The sequence below is a fragment of the Podarcis raffonei genome, chromosome Z, assembly GCF_027172205.1.
Source record: "Podarcis raffonei isolate rPodRaf1 chromosome Z, rPodRaf1.pri, whole genome shotgun sequence".
Taxonomy (NCBI): domain Eukaryota; kingdom Metazoa; phylum Chordata; class Lepidosauria; order Squamata; family Lacertidae; genus Podarcis; species Podarcis raffonei.
The window spans coordinates 24,933,678-24,952,164 of NC_070621.1; the positions used below are offsets into that span (position 1 = coordinate 24,933,678).

The window sequence follows — 18,487 nt, forward strand, 5'->3', positions numbered from 1 at the left end:
GTTTAGACACGAAGAGTTTTGAACAAGCGTAGTGCTTTCAAGTATTTTCTGGATGTAATAAAAGTGGAGAAACTGCAAAGCCCTATTTGTGTACAGGACAACAGTCTTGTTAACAATGAGCTAAACTGCCTTTGTTAAGAGGGGGAAGGAAGGAAGGTAAGGCTGTGAAAATTTATTTAACTGAAGGTGATTTATTTTAGGGATTTATAACCTAATCCTTCAACATGTTTTCAGAGCATCTCATTTAAATCATTGATTGAATTCACCATGGGGGAAAGACCACTTTAAATCAATGATTTTAATCAAGTTTCCCCCTTTGTGATTCATAAGGCTTTTCAACAAATTTGTGTACCAGTTGGCTCTAGTAACAGTTTTTTGTTTGTTTGTGCTAAATAGAGTTTTTCTGAATCATTATTTCGGAATCTCCGATCTTGCATAATCATGCATATCTTGCATTCAAGAGGCTTGTGACTTATATGAGACAAAGGGAAAGGTACTAAATTAAAATGCAATCTTATACCCACTTATCTAGGAGTAAGCCCTGTTGATCCTGGCAGGACTTACTTCTGAACAGATATTAGCATTAGTATTATCAAAGGTATTTTATATACTGCTTTTCAGGTATCTCACAATTGTGCAGTTTGCACAAGATTATTAGAATAAGCATCATTTTATTTTAAAATCACAATAAACTGGAGAAGACAATCTGTTTGTTTAGAAGAAGCTGCTACTGTGTCTTCTTCACTCCCTGCAAGATGGTTCTGCAGAGAATGGTGGCAGTTCACAAGGCTGTTTCTTTTTCTTCTCACCTCACCCCACAATATGGTTCTGCAATCACTGCAGCAACATGATTAGAATTGTACTCATTAGTGGATGTCTCTTTACAGATGCACTGAGCAAGATCCCAAGACTAACAACACAACTTTATGCATGTTTCCTTGAAAGCTAGAGCCACTGTGTTCATTGATGCCTACTCCTAGATCAGTGTTTGAGGTTTGTAGTAAAGGTAAAGGGACCCGTGACCATTGGGTCAAGTCGCGACCAACTCTGGGGTCGCGGCGCTCATCTCGCTTTACTGGCTGAGGGAGCCCGCGTACAGCTTCCGGGTCATGTGGCCAGCATGACTAAGCTGCTTCTGGCAAACCAGAGCAGCGCACGGAAACGCCGTTTACCTTCCCGCCGGAGCGGTACCTATTTATCTACTTGCACTTTGACGTGCTTTCGAACTGCTAGGTTGGCAGGAGCAGGGACCGAGCAACGGGAGCTCACCCCGTCATGGGGATTCGAACCACGACCTTCTGATCACCAAGTCCTAGGCTCTGAGGTTTGTAGTAGGCATGGGTTAATTTATAGATTTTTTGCATGCAAAATGCATCCTCTGTCACAGAGCTATGGCCCTTCTCCATCTGGAGAACCATAAATACGCTGTCTTTGCATTATGGGCAAAGTGTTTATCCAAGTGTTTAAAGAATGGTGTGGATGCTGGAGTCATCAGAGACAGTTCACTAGGATAGTCTCTCTCACTGCTCACTGCAGCCCTTCATCAACCTGGTGGTCTTCAGCCACATTTAGACTGCAGGTAAAGGCTGCCATACTGAAATGAATGGGAGTTGCAGAAGAACACAGCAGTGCAGTGCCAGGTGTATTGTTCCAGGGTGCTCCTCTTTATCCCAGCAGAGTTCATGCTGGAGATTTTCCTGGAACGTTAATTCATCTGTGTTTTCAGAAAAAAGCATCTGAGATCTTATTTCTCTCTCATTTTCTCCCATCACTTCGATACAATGTGTTGGAATCTATAGGTGAAGGACTGTTATGAGGACTTAAGTCCTATGTTTGCATTTTGTTTTCCTGAATGATTAGACAGAGGGTGCCATATGAATGTGTGATGTCAGATATTATTCTTGTTGCAAAGCATAGTGGAATCTCCTGTTTCTTTTCCCCTGTACAAACATGTTATTGTGTTGGACAAGCAGCAATATTATTTGGGGTCTTTAGTAGGTTATTAATAAGAAGCAAATCCCACACCTTACCCATTTTCTTGTGTATAAGCAGCATTATTAAATGCAGGCCTTTCTCTATCTCTTGGCTGATGCATCTCTTGTGTGGCATTTATTTTGATTGCAAAATTCCCATCCTCAAGTCTTGAGATCAGCATTTTATTATTCTACATAGCTCTGTGATTTCCCTTTCTTTATACCTTCCTGTGAACCTTCAAAACCTCATAACTTTCTGATTTAAGCTTTTATCTGCATTTCCATTTGAATTGTGGTGATGCATTTTGGGCTTGTTTGATGCTGTTTTTTGGGGTTTTTGTGTGTGTTTTTGAAAGCAAGAAACTCACTATGGCTTTGATACTGTTAAAAGGTAAAGGTACCCCTGCCCGTACAGGCCAGTCTTGCCAGACTCTAGGGTTGTGCGCCCATCTCACTCTATAGGCCGGGGGGCCAGCGCTGTCTGCAGACACTTCCGGGTCATGTGGCCAGCGTGACAAGCTGCATCTGGCGAGCCAGCGCAGCACACGGAACGCCGTTTACCTTCCCGCTAGTAAGCGGTCCCTATTTATCTACTTGCACCCGGGGGTGCTTTCGAACTGCTAGGTTGGCAGGCGCTGGGACCGAGCAACGGGAGCGCACCCCGCCGCGGGGATTCGAACCGCCGACCTTTCGATCGGCAAGTCCTAGGCACTGAGGCTTTAACCCACAGCGCCACCCGCATCCCTTGATACTGTTAGTTAAAGACAAATGTTGATCACTGGAGGCTTGATTCTTTCTTGTGTTTTTTAAAGAAAGAGCAGCAGGGAAATCTAAGTTGTCCACTCAGAGCAACCAAGGCTATCATTTTGTGGAAACCCATTCGCGTGAGAACCAGTAAAGGTTGTCTGACTTGGGTCTAGGATAAATATTGGTTGTGCCAATCAAAACATCAATCATTTTCAAAAATACAATGCCATGGTGGATGTGAGCTTGCAAGGGCTTTCATGATGGGAGCACTGTCATGTATAGGCATTTGCTGCATTCTAAATAACAGTGATGCTTCTGAAATGTTCTCATTCAAATTTCTCCCTGGATTTTAAGGTTCAGAATTACCTGGACTTATGTCTGACTTAGATATGATGCATTAGGAATTCCATTTTTTCCCATTCTGTACATGTACACAATATAATTTACTCTATTCAATTTGGCCCCTTATCACTGTGTACACCTGCATTTGTTATGTAAACACTGCCAAAAAAATAAGCAAACTTGATGCAGTTATATGCAACATTGCATGAAAATCATTTTTGTACAATCTTACCAATGCATATGGTCATTTGTTGTTGTATGCATGATTGCAGCAATATTCTTTTTGTGCAGTGTTTGCTAATGTGCAGGATTGCATGGACAATTCATTTTTTTCCAAGGACCACCTGTCCCCATATGAACTGACCAGACCCTGCAATCATCATATGAGGTCCTACTTTATGTGCCTCTGCCATGAGAGGTTTGGAGGGTGGCAACATGAGAATGGGCCTTTTCTGCAGTGGCTCCCCATTTGTGAAATGCTCTCCCCAGGGAAGCTTACCCGATGCCTTCACTAGAAGCTCACCTGAGTCAGGTGAAATGTTCCTCTTCAGCTAGGCTGAAACATTCTTTTAAAATGTTTAAGGGAAAATGGAGTTATGGGTTTGTTTTGTTCTTGCTCTGGTTTTTATTATACATTTTGTGTTTCTGTCTTGTATTTTTATGCTGTGAACACAGATTGGAAAGGGAAAGAGGCAAATGTCAATGCTATTACATTACAGATGTGCTTGCTGTCCTAGGTTCTTTCAGCGGGAAAGGCAGGAAAGAAAATGAATGAATGAACTGATCTGAAAACTCACAAGACTGTTCATAGTTCATTTCTGGAAGATAAAAACTTGTACCACCAAATTGCAGAAGACCATTGTGAATTTGAGGAGGCTTAGGTGGTATGCAGCAATACTCCTTTCATTTCTAGAAATCCTGTGGGCCTGGGACCTTTGAATGGTTCTGTCTTTCTCTTTTAGTATTCCATATGTAATATGTTGAGATGGCACCATGTGGGAGTTTAAGATAGGCTTCTGCCAATCCCATGCTGGCACCTGAAATAGGGAGCACTGGCTGGTCTTAGAAGTTATTTATGTGGGATGCTTTCCAAGTCTGAAGTAGTTTTTCACTTTAATGGGAATGGATGTGCCAACCAAACACCAGATGCAGCTTATACAGCCCCAACAGTATATAAGCCTTGAGACCACCTCTGCTAGAAAGAATCCCAGCATATGTCCTAAACTGCAGAAAATGCAGTCTACTGGCCAAGCTCCAGCTCCTGCTTCTGGAGCCAAGTCCATTGTTCATCAGCAACAGCAAGGTGCCATTGTTTTTTTCCTATAAATTCCTTTCTGTTTGCTGTTTATTTACAATGGCCAGTTTGAAGTTGAAGGGCATGAACTTAGTGAGAAATGACTGCCTGGTTGTCTTGTGTGCTTCCTCAATCATGGCTTTACTTTTGGAGAGAGATTATATTGCTGGTGCAGAACCCCTTCTTTCTTGCAGGAGGTGACAATTAATCTTTGCTGGTAACACAGGGTTAGTGTACTGTTATTTACATTAGGTATTAAAATATCAGAATATTTACCAGCGATAACTGCTTCTTCCAACAACCAATCCAGGAGCTGGCACAATCTGACAGCTTCCTCCTCCTGAATCTCAGTATGGTAATCTTAGAATGCAGCAGAGAGGAGGATGGGGGCAAAACCAGAATTAGTTGGCTCTACCTGTCACTGGCTCTGGTTCCATTGACTTTGGATCTTTCTGCTGCTTGCCCTCTCAGTTCTAATGGACATCAGCCACCATTGGATCATATGGCTAAAGTTTAGAGCATGCGGCGGGGCATGACACCAGCCACTACTGGATAGTTTTGTATCCAAAATAATTCATATCTAAAAAACAAAGAGGGCTGATTGTGGTCCCCCAAATGTTGTTGGGTGCCCATTAGGCTCAGTCAGAGATAGTGGTGATGGGAGTGGATATTTAAATGATGTGAGTGGATATTTAAATGGATACTGCATATTTGTAGCAACAAAGTGTCATCTGGGAGGGGGACAGAAAAATATAGTTGGGACAGGAAAATATACCATAGTTGGCCCCTTGAGGACATGACAAAATGATTGTGACAGTACTTCTTCCTTCTTACAGTTTTTTAAATTCAAATATTTCAAAAACTATAAACCCTTCCAGTAACTTACAAAAATAAATTTGAAAGCTTAAAAACCAGAAATGAAGGATAAAAAAAGGAAGCAAACCCATTAATAGGACTATAATTCACTAAAATTCATGTAATTCTTTTTTCATCAATTCACTTAGAGCAGTGGTTCCCAAACATTTTGGATCCATACCCCCTTTGGTCCCATAAACATATCCCCAGTATTCAGAATAGCAGTTTGCACAACCCACTAAGGAAGATAATAACACAATAAAATTGCAAACAGTAACAATTAAATGCATATTTATTCGAAATTCAGTCAAACCTATTTAGTTTAATTAATTCCACAAAGTCGGTGAACCTTATCCAGTGATATCAGCTTTTCAAAGTCTAATAGCCATGTATACCTCCAGCACCCCCTGCCACCCCCTTGGCTCTTATTAGGTAATCCCACCACTCCCACCACTCTGCAGTACTGCCCAAATGGGAAGCGCTGAGCAGGAATATAAATACATAAATATTTGCTATGAAATCTGGATTTATAGAATACTCTTTTAACTTAGATGTGGCTTCAGATATGGTTTCCTTCAGCTTGTCTATTAAATTAGGTTGATGGAAGAGCGCCATACCATTATAGGGAACAGTTATTACATTTTTTAACAGTAGCAAGACGAATGAATGCTAAGGCATGGAAAAATACCAACAACCTCAACAAACTGGACATAATCAGGAAGTAATGAGAAGAGCTGAATGTAATAAAAAGTATGACTGTGTTATGAAACAAAGATAATTATAATGAAATAGTGGACAAATGGAGGCTGACATCAGGGAATGGACTGCCTCTCAGTGGGAAAGTGCATCCTTTGCATGCATAACATTCCAGGTTCAATCCCCAGCGTCTCTAGGTATGGCTAGGAGAGAAGACCACAACATAAGATCCTGGAGGGCTGCTGCCAGTGAGTGTGGACAATGTTGAGCTACATGGACCAGTGATCTGATTCAGTATAAGGCAGATTGCCATATTTCTATGTTTCAGGAAGGACCATAGCTCAGTGGTAGAGCATCTACTTTGCATGCCAAGTTCGACCCCCAGTGTCTCCTAGTAGTCCGCCGCCTGAAACTCTGGATAACTGATGGCAGTCAGTATAGACAGTACTGAGCTGGTTGGACCATGGCTTGACTCTATAAGGCAACTTCCTCTATTCCAAGAGCAGCTGATTAAAAACAGAGGGTGGTATTGAACTGAGTTTTGCTCTGTAGGCAGGGTTTATTTGTGTCCCGAAGCTTTCCTGAAGAAAACTCATTGTTTTGCATGGAATTGGAACAAATGTCAATTCTCAGAAAACATGATAGATGTTTGTTCCAATTCAGCAGCAAACAGTGGGTTTTCCCAAAAAACCCTTCTCAGACCCATGTCTACAAATCACAGATCCGTGCCTAGAAATCATGACACAAATGGAAGTGTTGATAAGCCCTGAAATGAATGAAACTATTAATTTCAATAGGTTTGTTGGCATACATCTGTCTCGAGAGACAATGGAGTGTGCCTCTGGGGCAGTGTGTGTGGAGGTCCTGGGCTGCACAGATGACAAGGCCCCCCTCTCGGCCAAATCAATGTGGTCCAAAGGAAAGCAGACTGATACATTTGGTACCAGCTTAGCTGGATTGCCCTTAGTCCTAACTCTGCGTGATATCAGCCAAGGTTTACTACCAGGAGAAGGGGTGGATTTTCCACTGCTAAAAGAAATAGTGGCAGTCCTTAAAGATAGACACCCAGTTCTGCCAGCATCTTACCAAGTGCATTTACTGAAATAGCAAACCGCTCAACATGCTATTTGTGAACTGGCAGATGCTACATTTTGATGTCTGCTCCAGCCTGTTTACTTCAGCTTGGCTGCTCACTCAATGTCCCAGTAGGCAAGGGGAGTTGGCAGGGGGTAGGAGGGGGGAGGCTCTTGTGTATCAGATTCTGACTTTCCTTTGGTGAGGCAGATGGCTTTCATCATGTATGAGCAATGCATTTCTGAATCAAAATACATTATAAAGATGTTTCTTGTATGTTATCAAGAAGCGTTAGGGCTGATGGGCTCCACCAGCTATCAGTCATCAGCTGAAAGGAATCAATGAACAAGATAAAATTGGCTTTGCTGCAGAATTTGATAAGGAATTGCACGGCGACACAGGAATCTGTTTCAATGTCTCTGTTCTGTTCACCAGTAATATCAGTGACGGAAAATGTTTTGGCATTGTTGTTCAGGCTAGGGGGCTTTCATGCATGCATCTTGGGTTGCCACAGATTTGACACTTCTGCAAACTGTGGTTTGTGCTCCAGAATATATTGGCTGATATATATATTGCAGTGTTTCTGTCTTCTATGCTGCAGCTAATGATGGGATGCCCCATGGCACACTTTTTTTGTGCCCCCTCTGCGTGGTCAACATGAAGACCAAACTCCCAAAATGTGTAGTTGTTTCAATTCATTAAGTGATCATATAGAATAGGGATCACCAGCCTGGTGCCAGCGAAGGCCTTTGCTGGTGCTCATAGATGTGCACTGGGATGGCTAGCTTCAATGCTTTATTTATTTTTTAAAAAATGGCAGAGCAGTGCAGAATAGTTGCTGGAGCAGCAATGGGTCCTTGCAGTGCTGGTTTGGTTGGTTTAGGAGGATGTTTGATGGTAGAGAGGGAGAAGTGGCAAAGGTAGATTCCCTGCTCACCTAATGGCCCATGCTGTTTGCTTCTTGTTTGCTGCCTGCCTCCCATGTGAACTTGGTGGTGAGCACTTCAATACCCAATGAAGGAGCTCTGTATGTGTTTGGTTGAGAGAGATGCATGGCAGGAAGGGGAGCTATTTGTGTAGAAGGTGTGTTTGTGCAAAAGATGGGGGGGTATGTATGAATGTGTGGTCTGTCAATATGTGTGTTCTGTGTGCTGGGGTGCAATCTTGAATTATCATTATTTTTGGCGGCGGCGGAGGGGGAGGTAAGTCCTGCCCTGCATAATTGATCCCAACATGCAGCACATATACATCATTTGAATGACAATGCCCATCAACTTGGGGGGGGGATGACCCCCTCATATATTTTATTGGGTGTAAAGGGATCTCAACCCCTAATAGTTGGCTCCTTTGTGTGCTGGATGGAGAAGTGTGTGTGTGTGTGTGTGTGTGTGAGAGAGAGAGAGAGAGAGAGAGAGAGAGAGAGAGAGAGAGAGAGAGGTGGCAGCATGTATATAATGTATGCTTTGTGAGATAGGGAGAGATAATAATAATAATAATAATAATAATAATAATAATAATAATAATAATAATATATTTATACCCCCCTCCTTGGCCAGACCCGGGCTCAGGGCAGCTAACACCAGTAAAATTACAATAAAAACATAATAGAAAAAAAACCAATTTAAAATACAGGTTAAAATACAATTTAAAATGCACACTCATTTTAAAAGTATGACTAACACCCACAGCACTTTCTCGAAATTCAAAATGTGCCCACAGGCCCCACAGGGTTGGCAACTTCTGATATAGAAGCATCTTCAGCAGTGGGGTATCATGACCCCTGATTATGGAAGGCCCACCTCTGTGAGGTGCATCTCCATCATTATTTGTGCTAAGGGTAGAATTTAAAGACACTCTTGTCCACCCCAGCTTTTGGTAGTTGAAGGATATTGTTGGGCAACTGTGAAGCTATTAGCTGTGAGGTTTTGTTTTTTTTTAAAAAAAATTCTAATTACCTTTTAAAAATGTATTGCTTTTCTGTTATATCATGACATACTTTGGAAGAAGGAGGGGAAGTATATGTTCTGCCTTCACTGCATTGTTGGAGGCAGTGGGCAGAGTGCTCTTGTGCTTGGATTCTGCTTGTGGACTTCCGCTTTTGGAATAGTGTGTGCAGTTCTGGTTGCCTCACTTCAATAAGGATATTGTGCAGTTGGAAAAGATCCAGAAAAAGGCAACCGAACTGATTAAAAGGATGGAGAGATTCACCTATGAGGAAAGGTTGCAGCATTGAGGTTATTTTGCTTTAGAGAAAAGGCGATTAAGAGGTGACATGCTATAAATTTGTAAAATTATGTCTGACACAGAGAAAATGGATGGAGAAGTACTCTCTCATAACTCTAGAGCTTGTGAATGTTGAATGAAGCTGAATATTGTTAAGATAAAAGAAGGTCCTTGTCAGGGTGCTGTCAGTGGCTCCTGGCTGGTTGACCAGGAAAGTGTAAAGGCAAGGAAAAATTTGTTACAGTCCTTCTTTATTTCAAACTTTAGAGAGAGGCTATAGAACCCAGCCTCTTGGATAATGGCATTGTCCCAAGTGAATCTCTACCCCCGTCTCTCCTACTTCCTCATTCTCATCATCTCCTCTACGGGTGCTGCTATGTTCCCTCTGTCTTTGAGCAATTTGTTCTCCTACTTTTGAGGCTTGTCAGGTTCCGGGAGATGGAGGGTCTGGAATACTTTCTAATGACAACGCTTCAGCCAGCTGCCCTGGCTCTCCCATGATTTCCCAACTTTGCCCCCCATCTGCCTCTGAGCTGCCACCACCCTCAAGCCCCTGTTGCAAATCTTCCTCTTCCCTGGAAGGGTCAGGCTGGGGAGGCTGTCTCCACCATTCCTCCTCTGCCCAGTCCCTGACAATCCTTCACACAGCACGTAGCTAAAACACAGAGCTCACACCCACAGGAAGCAGTGATGGACACAAATTTGGATGCCTTTAAAAGAGGATTGGACACATTCACGGAGGATAAGGCTATTGATGGCTACTAGCCACGATGGCTATGCTCTGCCTCTGCCACTGGATTCGTTAATGCTTCTTAATACCAGCTGCTGGAAACTGCAGGAGAGGAGGGTGCTTTGCTTGAGTCTTGCTTCAGCAAACTCCTCTTATGTTCTTTTCATGGGTGTAGCCAGGATGTTTGTTAGAGGGGCAGGCCTTTTGTAAGAGGGCTATAGGCCTTTTCTTGGGGGAGGGACAGAATCTTAGTTAGCTATGTATTTTTATTTTTATTTTTTTGGGGGGGAGCTGCCCCTCCCTGCTCCCTCCCTTGGCTATGCCCATGGTTCTTTGTATAAAAATCTAATAATCAGAGCAAAATCTTAATGCTTTAAAGTAAGCACTGAGGTTCACTAACCATGGCAAGGTGAAAAATAGTGGCTGCAGGGGGTTGGCACAGATTCAATTGATGTCTTGCAGAGGAGTCAATTTCCACTTGCACCCCATGAGCCACACACTGAGAACTTGCATATAGAAGTGCAAATCTACATCTGAATTACTACGGATCAAGAGTCCTAACGCACAGCTCTAAAATTAAGCAGCAGAGCTGAACAAAGGCATGCCATTAATACTCTTACTTTACAAATGAGGAACACTGAATCCAAGAGAGAGAAATGATTAGCAAAAGGTCAACCATCCCAGAAAATAAACCAAATTAACATACTATTCTTTAACTACTAAAGTAGGGAAACTTTGTAGCTCTATTGCAAATCACCCAGGGACCTACCAATAGATCCCAATATACACCCCCCCACACACCTATGCTTTACAGAAGAGTTTTTCAAGCTTTCATCCTTCAATGAATCTTTTCCACATTGGCTGGTCTATCTTGTGGGACGGAGCTATGAGGCCTCCTGCAACTGGCATTGCTGCAGCTTACCTGGACTGGGCTGGAGCAGGGGAGGACTTTTGTGAGGTTGGGGTGCACAGGCACATCAACTTGGAGTGCTGCATTGGCTCTGCTGGTGTGCTTGCGCATTCCAAACTTCACCAAATCCCTGCATTGTCTCAGCCCAATCCAAGAAAGCTGCAGCAATGCCAGTGTCCGGAGGGCAGTTCTTTGCCTCCTCCCTATCACACAGGATGCTACTGTAAAAAAACAAAAAAACGATCCGTTTCTTGAAATAAATAAGAATACAGTAACCACATTCTGTGTAAAAATTCACCAGGCTGTGGTTCAAATGTACCACTACAATCAAGGCAATTTCATAAGCTCCATAATTTGGGTTTATTTATTTCTTGAAATTTCCTTTTCAAGATTTATACTAGAAGCATCAAAGGTGGCTTGCAGGAAGATAGCAATTGCAGGGGAAAGGGTTTTAAAAGCATAATTACAACAAGTGAGAGAGTCCATAGAATAATTTGCAGCAAGTGTTGGGGGGGGGTAGCACTTGCTCCTAACGGTCTTTAACACCTTTGTATTTATTTGGCTTAATATATCCTAAATAAAATCAACATATAAGCTCTGGTTACACAGTTCTTTTTTATTTTTAAGAATAATAAATCTTTTAAAAAGCTTTTTAAAAATGATCAGGAGGGTGGAGTGGTTCCCCTATGAAGAAAGTAGCAGCATTTGGTTTTTGTTTGTTTTTGTTTAGAGAAAATACAAGTAAGAGGTAACATAATAGAAGTTTGTAAGATTGTGCATGGCCTGGAGAAGGTGTTTAGAGAAAAGTTTTTTTCTCTCTCTTTCATGACACTGGAACTTGTGGACATCTGATGGAGCTGAATGTTGGAAGACGCAGAACAGATGAAAGAAAGCATGGCATGTTTCAAATTCTGAGCCCACTGTGGGTTGAAGCCCTGGATGGTATAAATGCATGCTGGCATGAACATGGAGATGTGGGCCAGAGTGCATATATTTTAAGAAACTCAGAAATGCAACCTATAAAATATGTAGATGCAACCCAATTAAATTCAGCAAGGAGAATGCACCCACTGGGCATACAACGGAGAAAAATTGAGATAATCTTACAATATGGATCTTTTCACTGTTGGTCCCCCCACCCCTTTATTGTAAAGCTTCTGAGTACCATTTTTCTTTCTGGATTTATTTGTTTGACAATTTGAATAGTTTTAAGCCACTTTGGTTGCATGCCTGAATTTTAGGGTAATGATGAAGAGGGGATGATGCCTCATAATTTCCAATAGTCAAATGACATCCACAGATCAAGTTCATCATTATTCTCCTTTCAACATGATGGTGTTCACTTAAGTTAAAAGAATTAGGCGTATGACCCAGAGTCTGTATCTACAGCATTGTGTAACATGCTTACTCCTTACACAAATATTTTAGATGAAAGCAGAAATTAGATTAAAATGTCTGTCTGCAAATCCCTCATTGTCTAGTCGAGAGCAGCCATTTCTGATCAGATACGTAAGAGTCAACGAGCAGCTTGCATAAGTTCCTTAATGTGAGAGTATCTTGGACATTGCATGTGACTGTTTCCACCTAGCATCAGCTACTCGCAGGAGAGAGAGAGAGAGAGCAGCCGCAGGCTATTTTGCAGAGATGAATGAATAATTCACAGCAAAGAAATTCATTGGACAAATTGTGCCCCTTCTGATTCAGTGAGACTCCTCAAGTGCTTCTAGTTAAGCAAGAATGTAAGCAGCGCTGCTTTTGTGGATTTAAGGAGAAAAGAAGAGCCCCATCAAATCAGATCATAGGCATTGATTATCTACAGAAGTGGCCAGTCAGGGAAGCTCACCTGAATGTGGTTAACATCTGACATTCAGAGATACGCTATCTGGAGGCTCTGTCTTCTTACTGCTAGACATACCTTGCTCTATAGATTTGTCTGACTATTATTTAAAGCCACCAGTCACCACCACCACTGTTTGGCCAGAAAGCATTTGCCCTTCTAGATCAATTGGGCCAGGCCACATGTGTGTGAGTGTGCAGTGGCAGACTTGGGTACTATGGCGTCCTGTCCGAGCCCAAAATTTCCCCCACCCTCACCCCTCATGCTGCTTTCCCAAAGCAGCATGGGAAAGTGCTAACTAGGCTTTGGGAAGGAAATGGGAGGACTCTACCCTATCAGAGCCTCATACCTCCTCCCTAAAGCCCAGTGCCTCGCTTACTGGACTGCACCCAGTGCGTGCTCACACAGTCCTAAATCTGCCCCTGGTGTGTGTGTGTTTGCTTTTACTTGCATGAGGCTTGTCTTTTTTGCTGTGCCACCTGGGCCAATATGCCCTTTGATATTGTCTGCCCTATGGTTGAGATTCACTGATGACTGCCTAAGGGGGAAGGCTGCATCTGCCTCCTATGAGCCTAAGCAAGTACCGTATCTTTCTGTGTATAAGATGCCCCCTATTTTTGGGGACTCAAATTTAAGAAAATGGGGGGAGATGGCACAAAGTTGTTGAGCTTTTTGTGAGAACAAAAGCTCAGCCCTTTGAGTTCAGACTTTGGGAGGTTCATGTATCTCCAGCGGCATTCGGGTTGAACCTCGACATGATATCCTTTTATGATTGTGGTAATTTTAATCTGTTTCAGTATTTCAACTTTTGTATCTTTAAAAAGTAGGGTTGTTAATTATTATTTCATGTTTTTGTAAACTGCTTTGAGGTTAGTTTGGTTGTTTTTACAATCAAGTGGTGCATAAATTTATGAAATGAATGAATGAATGAAGTTATTATATCGAGTATCTCTTGCAGGAAGTGTGTGTGTGTGTGTGTGTGTGTGTGTGTGTGTGTGTGTGTGTGTGTTTTAGTTTAGTTATTGTGCTTCATGGGGAGAAGCTGTTCCTTTAGTTCAGTTTCATTTCCCATTCCATCTGTTAACAGGGTTGGACCAGGCAGCCTGTCTATTACAGGGCTCCTTAATATTGAGAAGAGTTTGCGTGTTCAGACCCAGAGACCTTCCCTCTAAATAAAGACACATTTGACTCAAATTTTAGTTTTGGTTTTTGGCAGAATTTAGGCCACAACTTTATTGATTACAGAAAGTTCATGGTTGCATAGGCTCTGGTTCGGCTAGCTCCCTGCACAGCCAACAACAGCAACAGCCAATCAGCCAAGTGGGGAAAATTCCTGCCATGCCCCTGTCCCAATGACAGATGACACACGACGGCATAGCAAGGTCAATCACAAAAGACCCAAAATATAGGGAGAGGTGGGTGGGTGTTCCAATGGATGAGCCAAAAAAGGAAGCTCTGGGTCATGTGCATAGGCATATATTGGTCGCTCGAACCATTTAGACTGCAGCCCATTGGCCAGATTAAGCCCAGCAATGAGGGACCTACCAACTGGGTGTTGTGGCTTGTCCAATACAGTCATACCTTGGGTTACAGCTGCTTCAGGTTTGCGCTTTTTTGGGTTGCGGACCGCCAAAACCCGGAAGTACCAGAATGGGTTACTTCCGGGTTTCAGCAGTCGCACATGCGCAGAAGCACTAAATCACACTTTGTGCAAGCGCCAAACCGCAACCCGTGTGTGCACAGACGCGCAGACGTGGGTTGCAAATGCTGAGGGTTGTGAATGTGCATCCTGGACACATTCGCAACCCGAGCGTCCACTGTATACCCACCCACAACACAGGAGGTCAGTCTCCAGGTCTCACCGCAACACGTGCCCTCTTTGAGGGAGGACACACTTTCCCAAACTTGGGACATCAGTTGTTTTTGGACTACAACTCCCATCATCCCTAGCTAGCAGGACCAGTGGTCAGGGTTGAGGGCAACTGTAGTCCCAAAACAGCTGGAGACCCAAGTTTGGGAAATGCTGATATAGAGCAAGGCAAGAGGACCTTTTTCTAGGGTTGCCATATGTCCAAATTTTCCTGAATACATCTGGAATACTGCAGTCGGCAGGAGTGTCTGGGTGGAAAACCAGGGAAAGTCCAGGAAAATCCAGATGTATGGCAGCCTATGTTGGCAATGCCGTTTCCCCCACCAAAATAGCTTAGAAACAGCATTTTTTACAATTTTGCCCAAAAATCTCAACAACTTTTCTGCCTGGATTTTCACTGTTTGAAATATGTCAACCCTACCTCTTTCATCCTAAGGGCCACAATCACTTCAAGGGGTGTAAAGGTAAAGGGACCCCTGACCATTAGGTCCAGTCGTGACCGACTCTGGGGTTGGGGCGCTCATCTCGCTTTATTGGCCGAGGGAGCCAGCGTACAGCTTCCGGGCCACGTGGCCAGCATGACTAAGCCGCTTCTGGTGAACCAGAGCAGTGCACAGAAACGCCGTTTATCTTCCCACTGGAGTGGTACCTATTTATCTACTTGCACTTTGATGTGCTTTCGAACTGCTAGGTTGGCAGGAGCAGGGACCAAGCAACGGGAGCTCACCCCGTCGCGGGGATTCAAACCACCGACCTTCTGATCAGCAAATCCTAGGCTCTGTGGTTTATCTCACAGCGCCACCCGCGTCCCTTGTTCAAGGGGTGTATGCCAGTGGTAATTGGGGCAATGGATGCAACTTACCTTTGGGTATACGTTGCAGTCATTTGAAAGTCAGTGTTTCCTACACATGCACACACATGAAACACACACTCCCATCTCTGCATCTTGCATCTGGGCAAGCAAGAGGCATTATCATATTTCAGTGTGACACTTTCCAGTCAGGCAACTGCACTTAAGGAGAGCACGGAGCTCAGATGGTGAGGGGTGTGGCCTAGGGAGTGTTTTGAGGGCCAAACATGGGAGCCCCCAGCCACATTCCTGAAATACAGGACTGTCTGCAAAGTAGAGCTTATGGCCCTCTCATGCCCAGCCTGAAATGGCAGTTTCTTTCTTCAGGAATTGGACTGGCTCTGCAGCAACTATCTATACAGCGCAGGATTGTGATAACATGGAACACTGATCTGATGTCAGGTGTTGACTGGCGACAATGATCTCATTGGTGGCATGAATGTGAGAGAGTGGTGTCAACTCCAATGTCCCTAGAGCCGTTTTTCCTCTGTCATTTGCTTCCCGCAAACACTCATCTTACCACCTAGTGGGAAACAAAAATGAGAAAGCTTATTCCAAGGGCACCAGCAAAGAGCAATTCTGCTTTGCCACAGCTGGATTTGTTTAGAAGGATCTATGATAGTCCATTTGGTTTGGCCACAACTTAAAGGAAATAACTATGGTGCTTAAGGACTTAACTCAATACTCCCTGGAGGTAATGATTCCCTCCACCCGTCTTCCTTCCATTGTACAGACTATCTTGCTTGTTGGTCGGGGACCTTTCATTCCCCAGGCGACCTAATGGATACTAAGAATTGAAATTCAATTTTCAGCTTTTTGCTCAAGGGAAGAGCTTATTTCGGTAGGGAGACCATGGGGAGCCAGTGAAGCTTTTCCTTTTCCTTTTTTTTTTTTGTATACTCAAGCCATCTTCAGGTTTATTTATAAATTGAGAAAAGAGAGAAGGTTGCACTAAAAATAATTAAACGTGTCAGAATGCAAATAAAATGATTGCAAGGTCACACAGAGCACACTGGGGAAAAGTCAGATCCGGTTCTTCTGGGGAAAAGTAACAAAAGTAAACGTTTGCTCATTAGAGGCGGACTGTGCTAGAACATGGAACTTTGAAGTCATTAGTGCCCATTAGCCACCTTACACCTGTATCTGGCTTGCTCAGGAGGAGGATCTGCCCCAGCTGCTCTAAAACAAGAGGCACTGGGCTTATGCACAATTTATCCACATTACACTCGACATGGGAGTAGGAATCTGCAGCACTCTGACTGCAAAGCCAGGCTCACTTGAATTGTTATGAGCAAATAATGAGCCAGATTGGACCAGGACTCTACATTAGTCATCTCTAGAATCAACAGTCCTGTGGATCCTGGGATGGCTAGCACAGGGGGTCTTCTTGCTACCGTGCACTTTGAATAGAAAGGAGCCAGTCACCCAAAAGCAATGGGATTTGATGACATTCCATCAAGAGTGAATTGTACCTCTGGGAAAACAGCAGGGCTGTTTTCATGTAAAAACCAGCTGCCAATAAGCTACTGAGCCTGGTTTTGACTACTGCTTTTGACTTATTAAATCACCATCATCATCACCACCACCACCACCATCTACCTGGTCCCTGGAACAGCTAGAAGAGTTACATAAGTGTCTATGTTAATATAATGTTAATCATATCATGTTGGTGTATACGCATGGCCCCATAGCTCAGTGACAGGGCACATGTTCTGCACATAGAGCAGGGGTGGCTAGCCTGTAGACCTCCAAATGTTGTCGTGGGGCTATGGCTCCCATTCTCCCTGAACCTTGCCCCACGCTGTGGCTGATGGAGACTGGAGTCCAGCCATGTCTGGTGGGTCACAGTAGTTAGCCACATAGAGGGTCCCAGATTCAATGCCTTTCATCTCCATTTGACTTTTACCTAAGATCTTGGGGAGTTCTGCCAGTCAAAGTTGGTGGCACTGGGGTATATGTACCAATGTGCTGACTTACTATGGCCAACTATGGCCAATCACCTGCCCATTAGTTTTGTGGCTGAGCAGGAATTTTAACTTGGGTCTCCCCAAGTGATGCCCCAAACTCTAGCCCAGGGAAGGGAAACCTGTAACTCTCCAATGCTGTTGGAATTCATCTCTCATCATTCCTGGTCATGCTAGTCGGAGGCTGATGGGACTTGAGGTCCAACAATTTTTAGGGGGCCACAGATTTGCCACCCTTGCTTCAATCAATGTACTACACTGGCTCAGAATTATTAGTTGTATACACGAAGAACCTCCCCTCTCCCCCTCCACTGCAAATCAAGGGGGTGAATGTGCAATATGGGACACACACACACCAAGGACTTTGTGATGAGTTGTAGCTCAGTGGTAAAGCATCTGATGTGCATGCAGAAGGTTCCATAATCAATCCCTGACATCTTTAGGTAGGGCTGGTAGGTGTGGGTGATATCGAGCTAGATGGACCAATGGTCTGACTCAGTATAATGCTGATCTCTTTGTTCCTGCACAAGATAAGTAACAAATTTTGTAGCTCCATCTGAAAGAACTGCTCTCTTTCTCCCCCCTCCCCCCATTCAGGTCACCCAGTTGTTATGAACAATGGCTCAGCTGTACTACAAAAAGGTGAACTACTCGCCCTACAGAGACCGGATCCCCTTGCAGATTGTGCGGGCAGAAGCAGAACTGTCATTGGAGGAGAAGGCCTACCTCAGTGCTGTGGAAAAGGGGGACTATGCCAGTGTGAAGCATGCCTTGGAGGAGGCTGAAATCTACTACAACATCAACATTAACTGCATGGACCCTCTTGGACGCAGTGCCCTTTTAATAGCCATAGAGAATGAAAACCTGGAGATTATGGAGATGCTACTGAGCCACAGTGTCTACGTGGGTGATGCTCTCTTGTATGCAATAAGGAAAGAAGTGGTGGGGGCTGTGGAGCTTCTTCTGAACTATAGAAAGCCAAGTGGGGAGAAACAGGTATGTCAAGAATGAAAAGAAATGCTGCATATAATTGTTTGTCTAAATTAAATGGAGGAGAATCCTAAGATAATTCTATGAAGACTGGGCCAAGACCCATCACACCAGTTTTCTGAAAATATTGTT

At 43.6% G+C, this 18,487-nt stretch overlaps 1 protein-coding gene across 2 annotated transcripts in view; it reads left to right on the plus strand.

The window, feature by feature from the left end:
• TRPC5 (transient receptor potential cation channel subfamily C member 5) overlaps positions 1-18,487 on the plus strand; it is a 178,396-nt gene that overhangs the window by 26,871 nt on the left and 133,038 nt on the right. For both annotated transcript variants that reach the window (XM_053374135.1, XM_053374134.1), the window contains one exon: positions 17,963-18,361. In XM_053374135.1, the coding sequence (XP_053230110.1) occupies positions 17,984-18,361 (378 nt within the window). In that variant the 5' untranslated portion in view covers positions 17,963-17,983. The remainder of the gene's footprint in view (positions 1-17,962; positions 18,362-18,487) is intronic.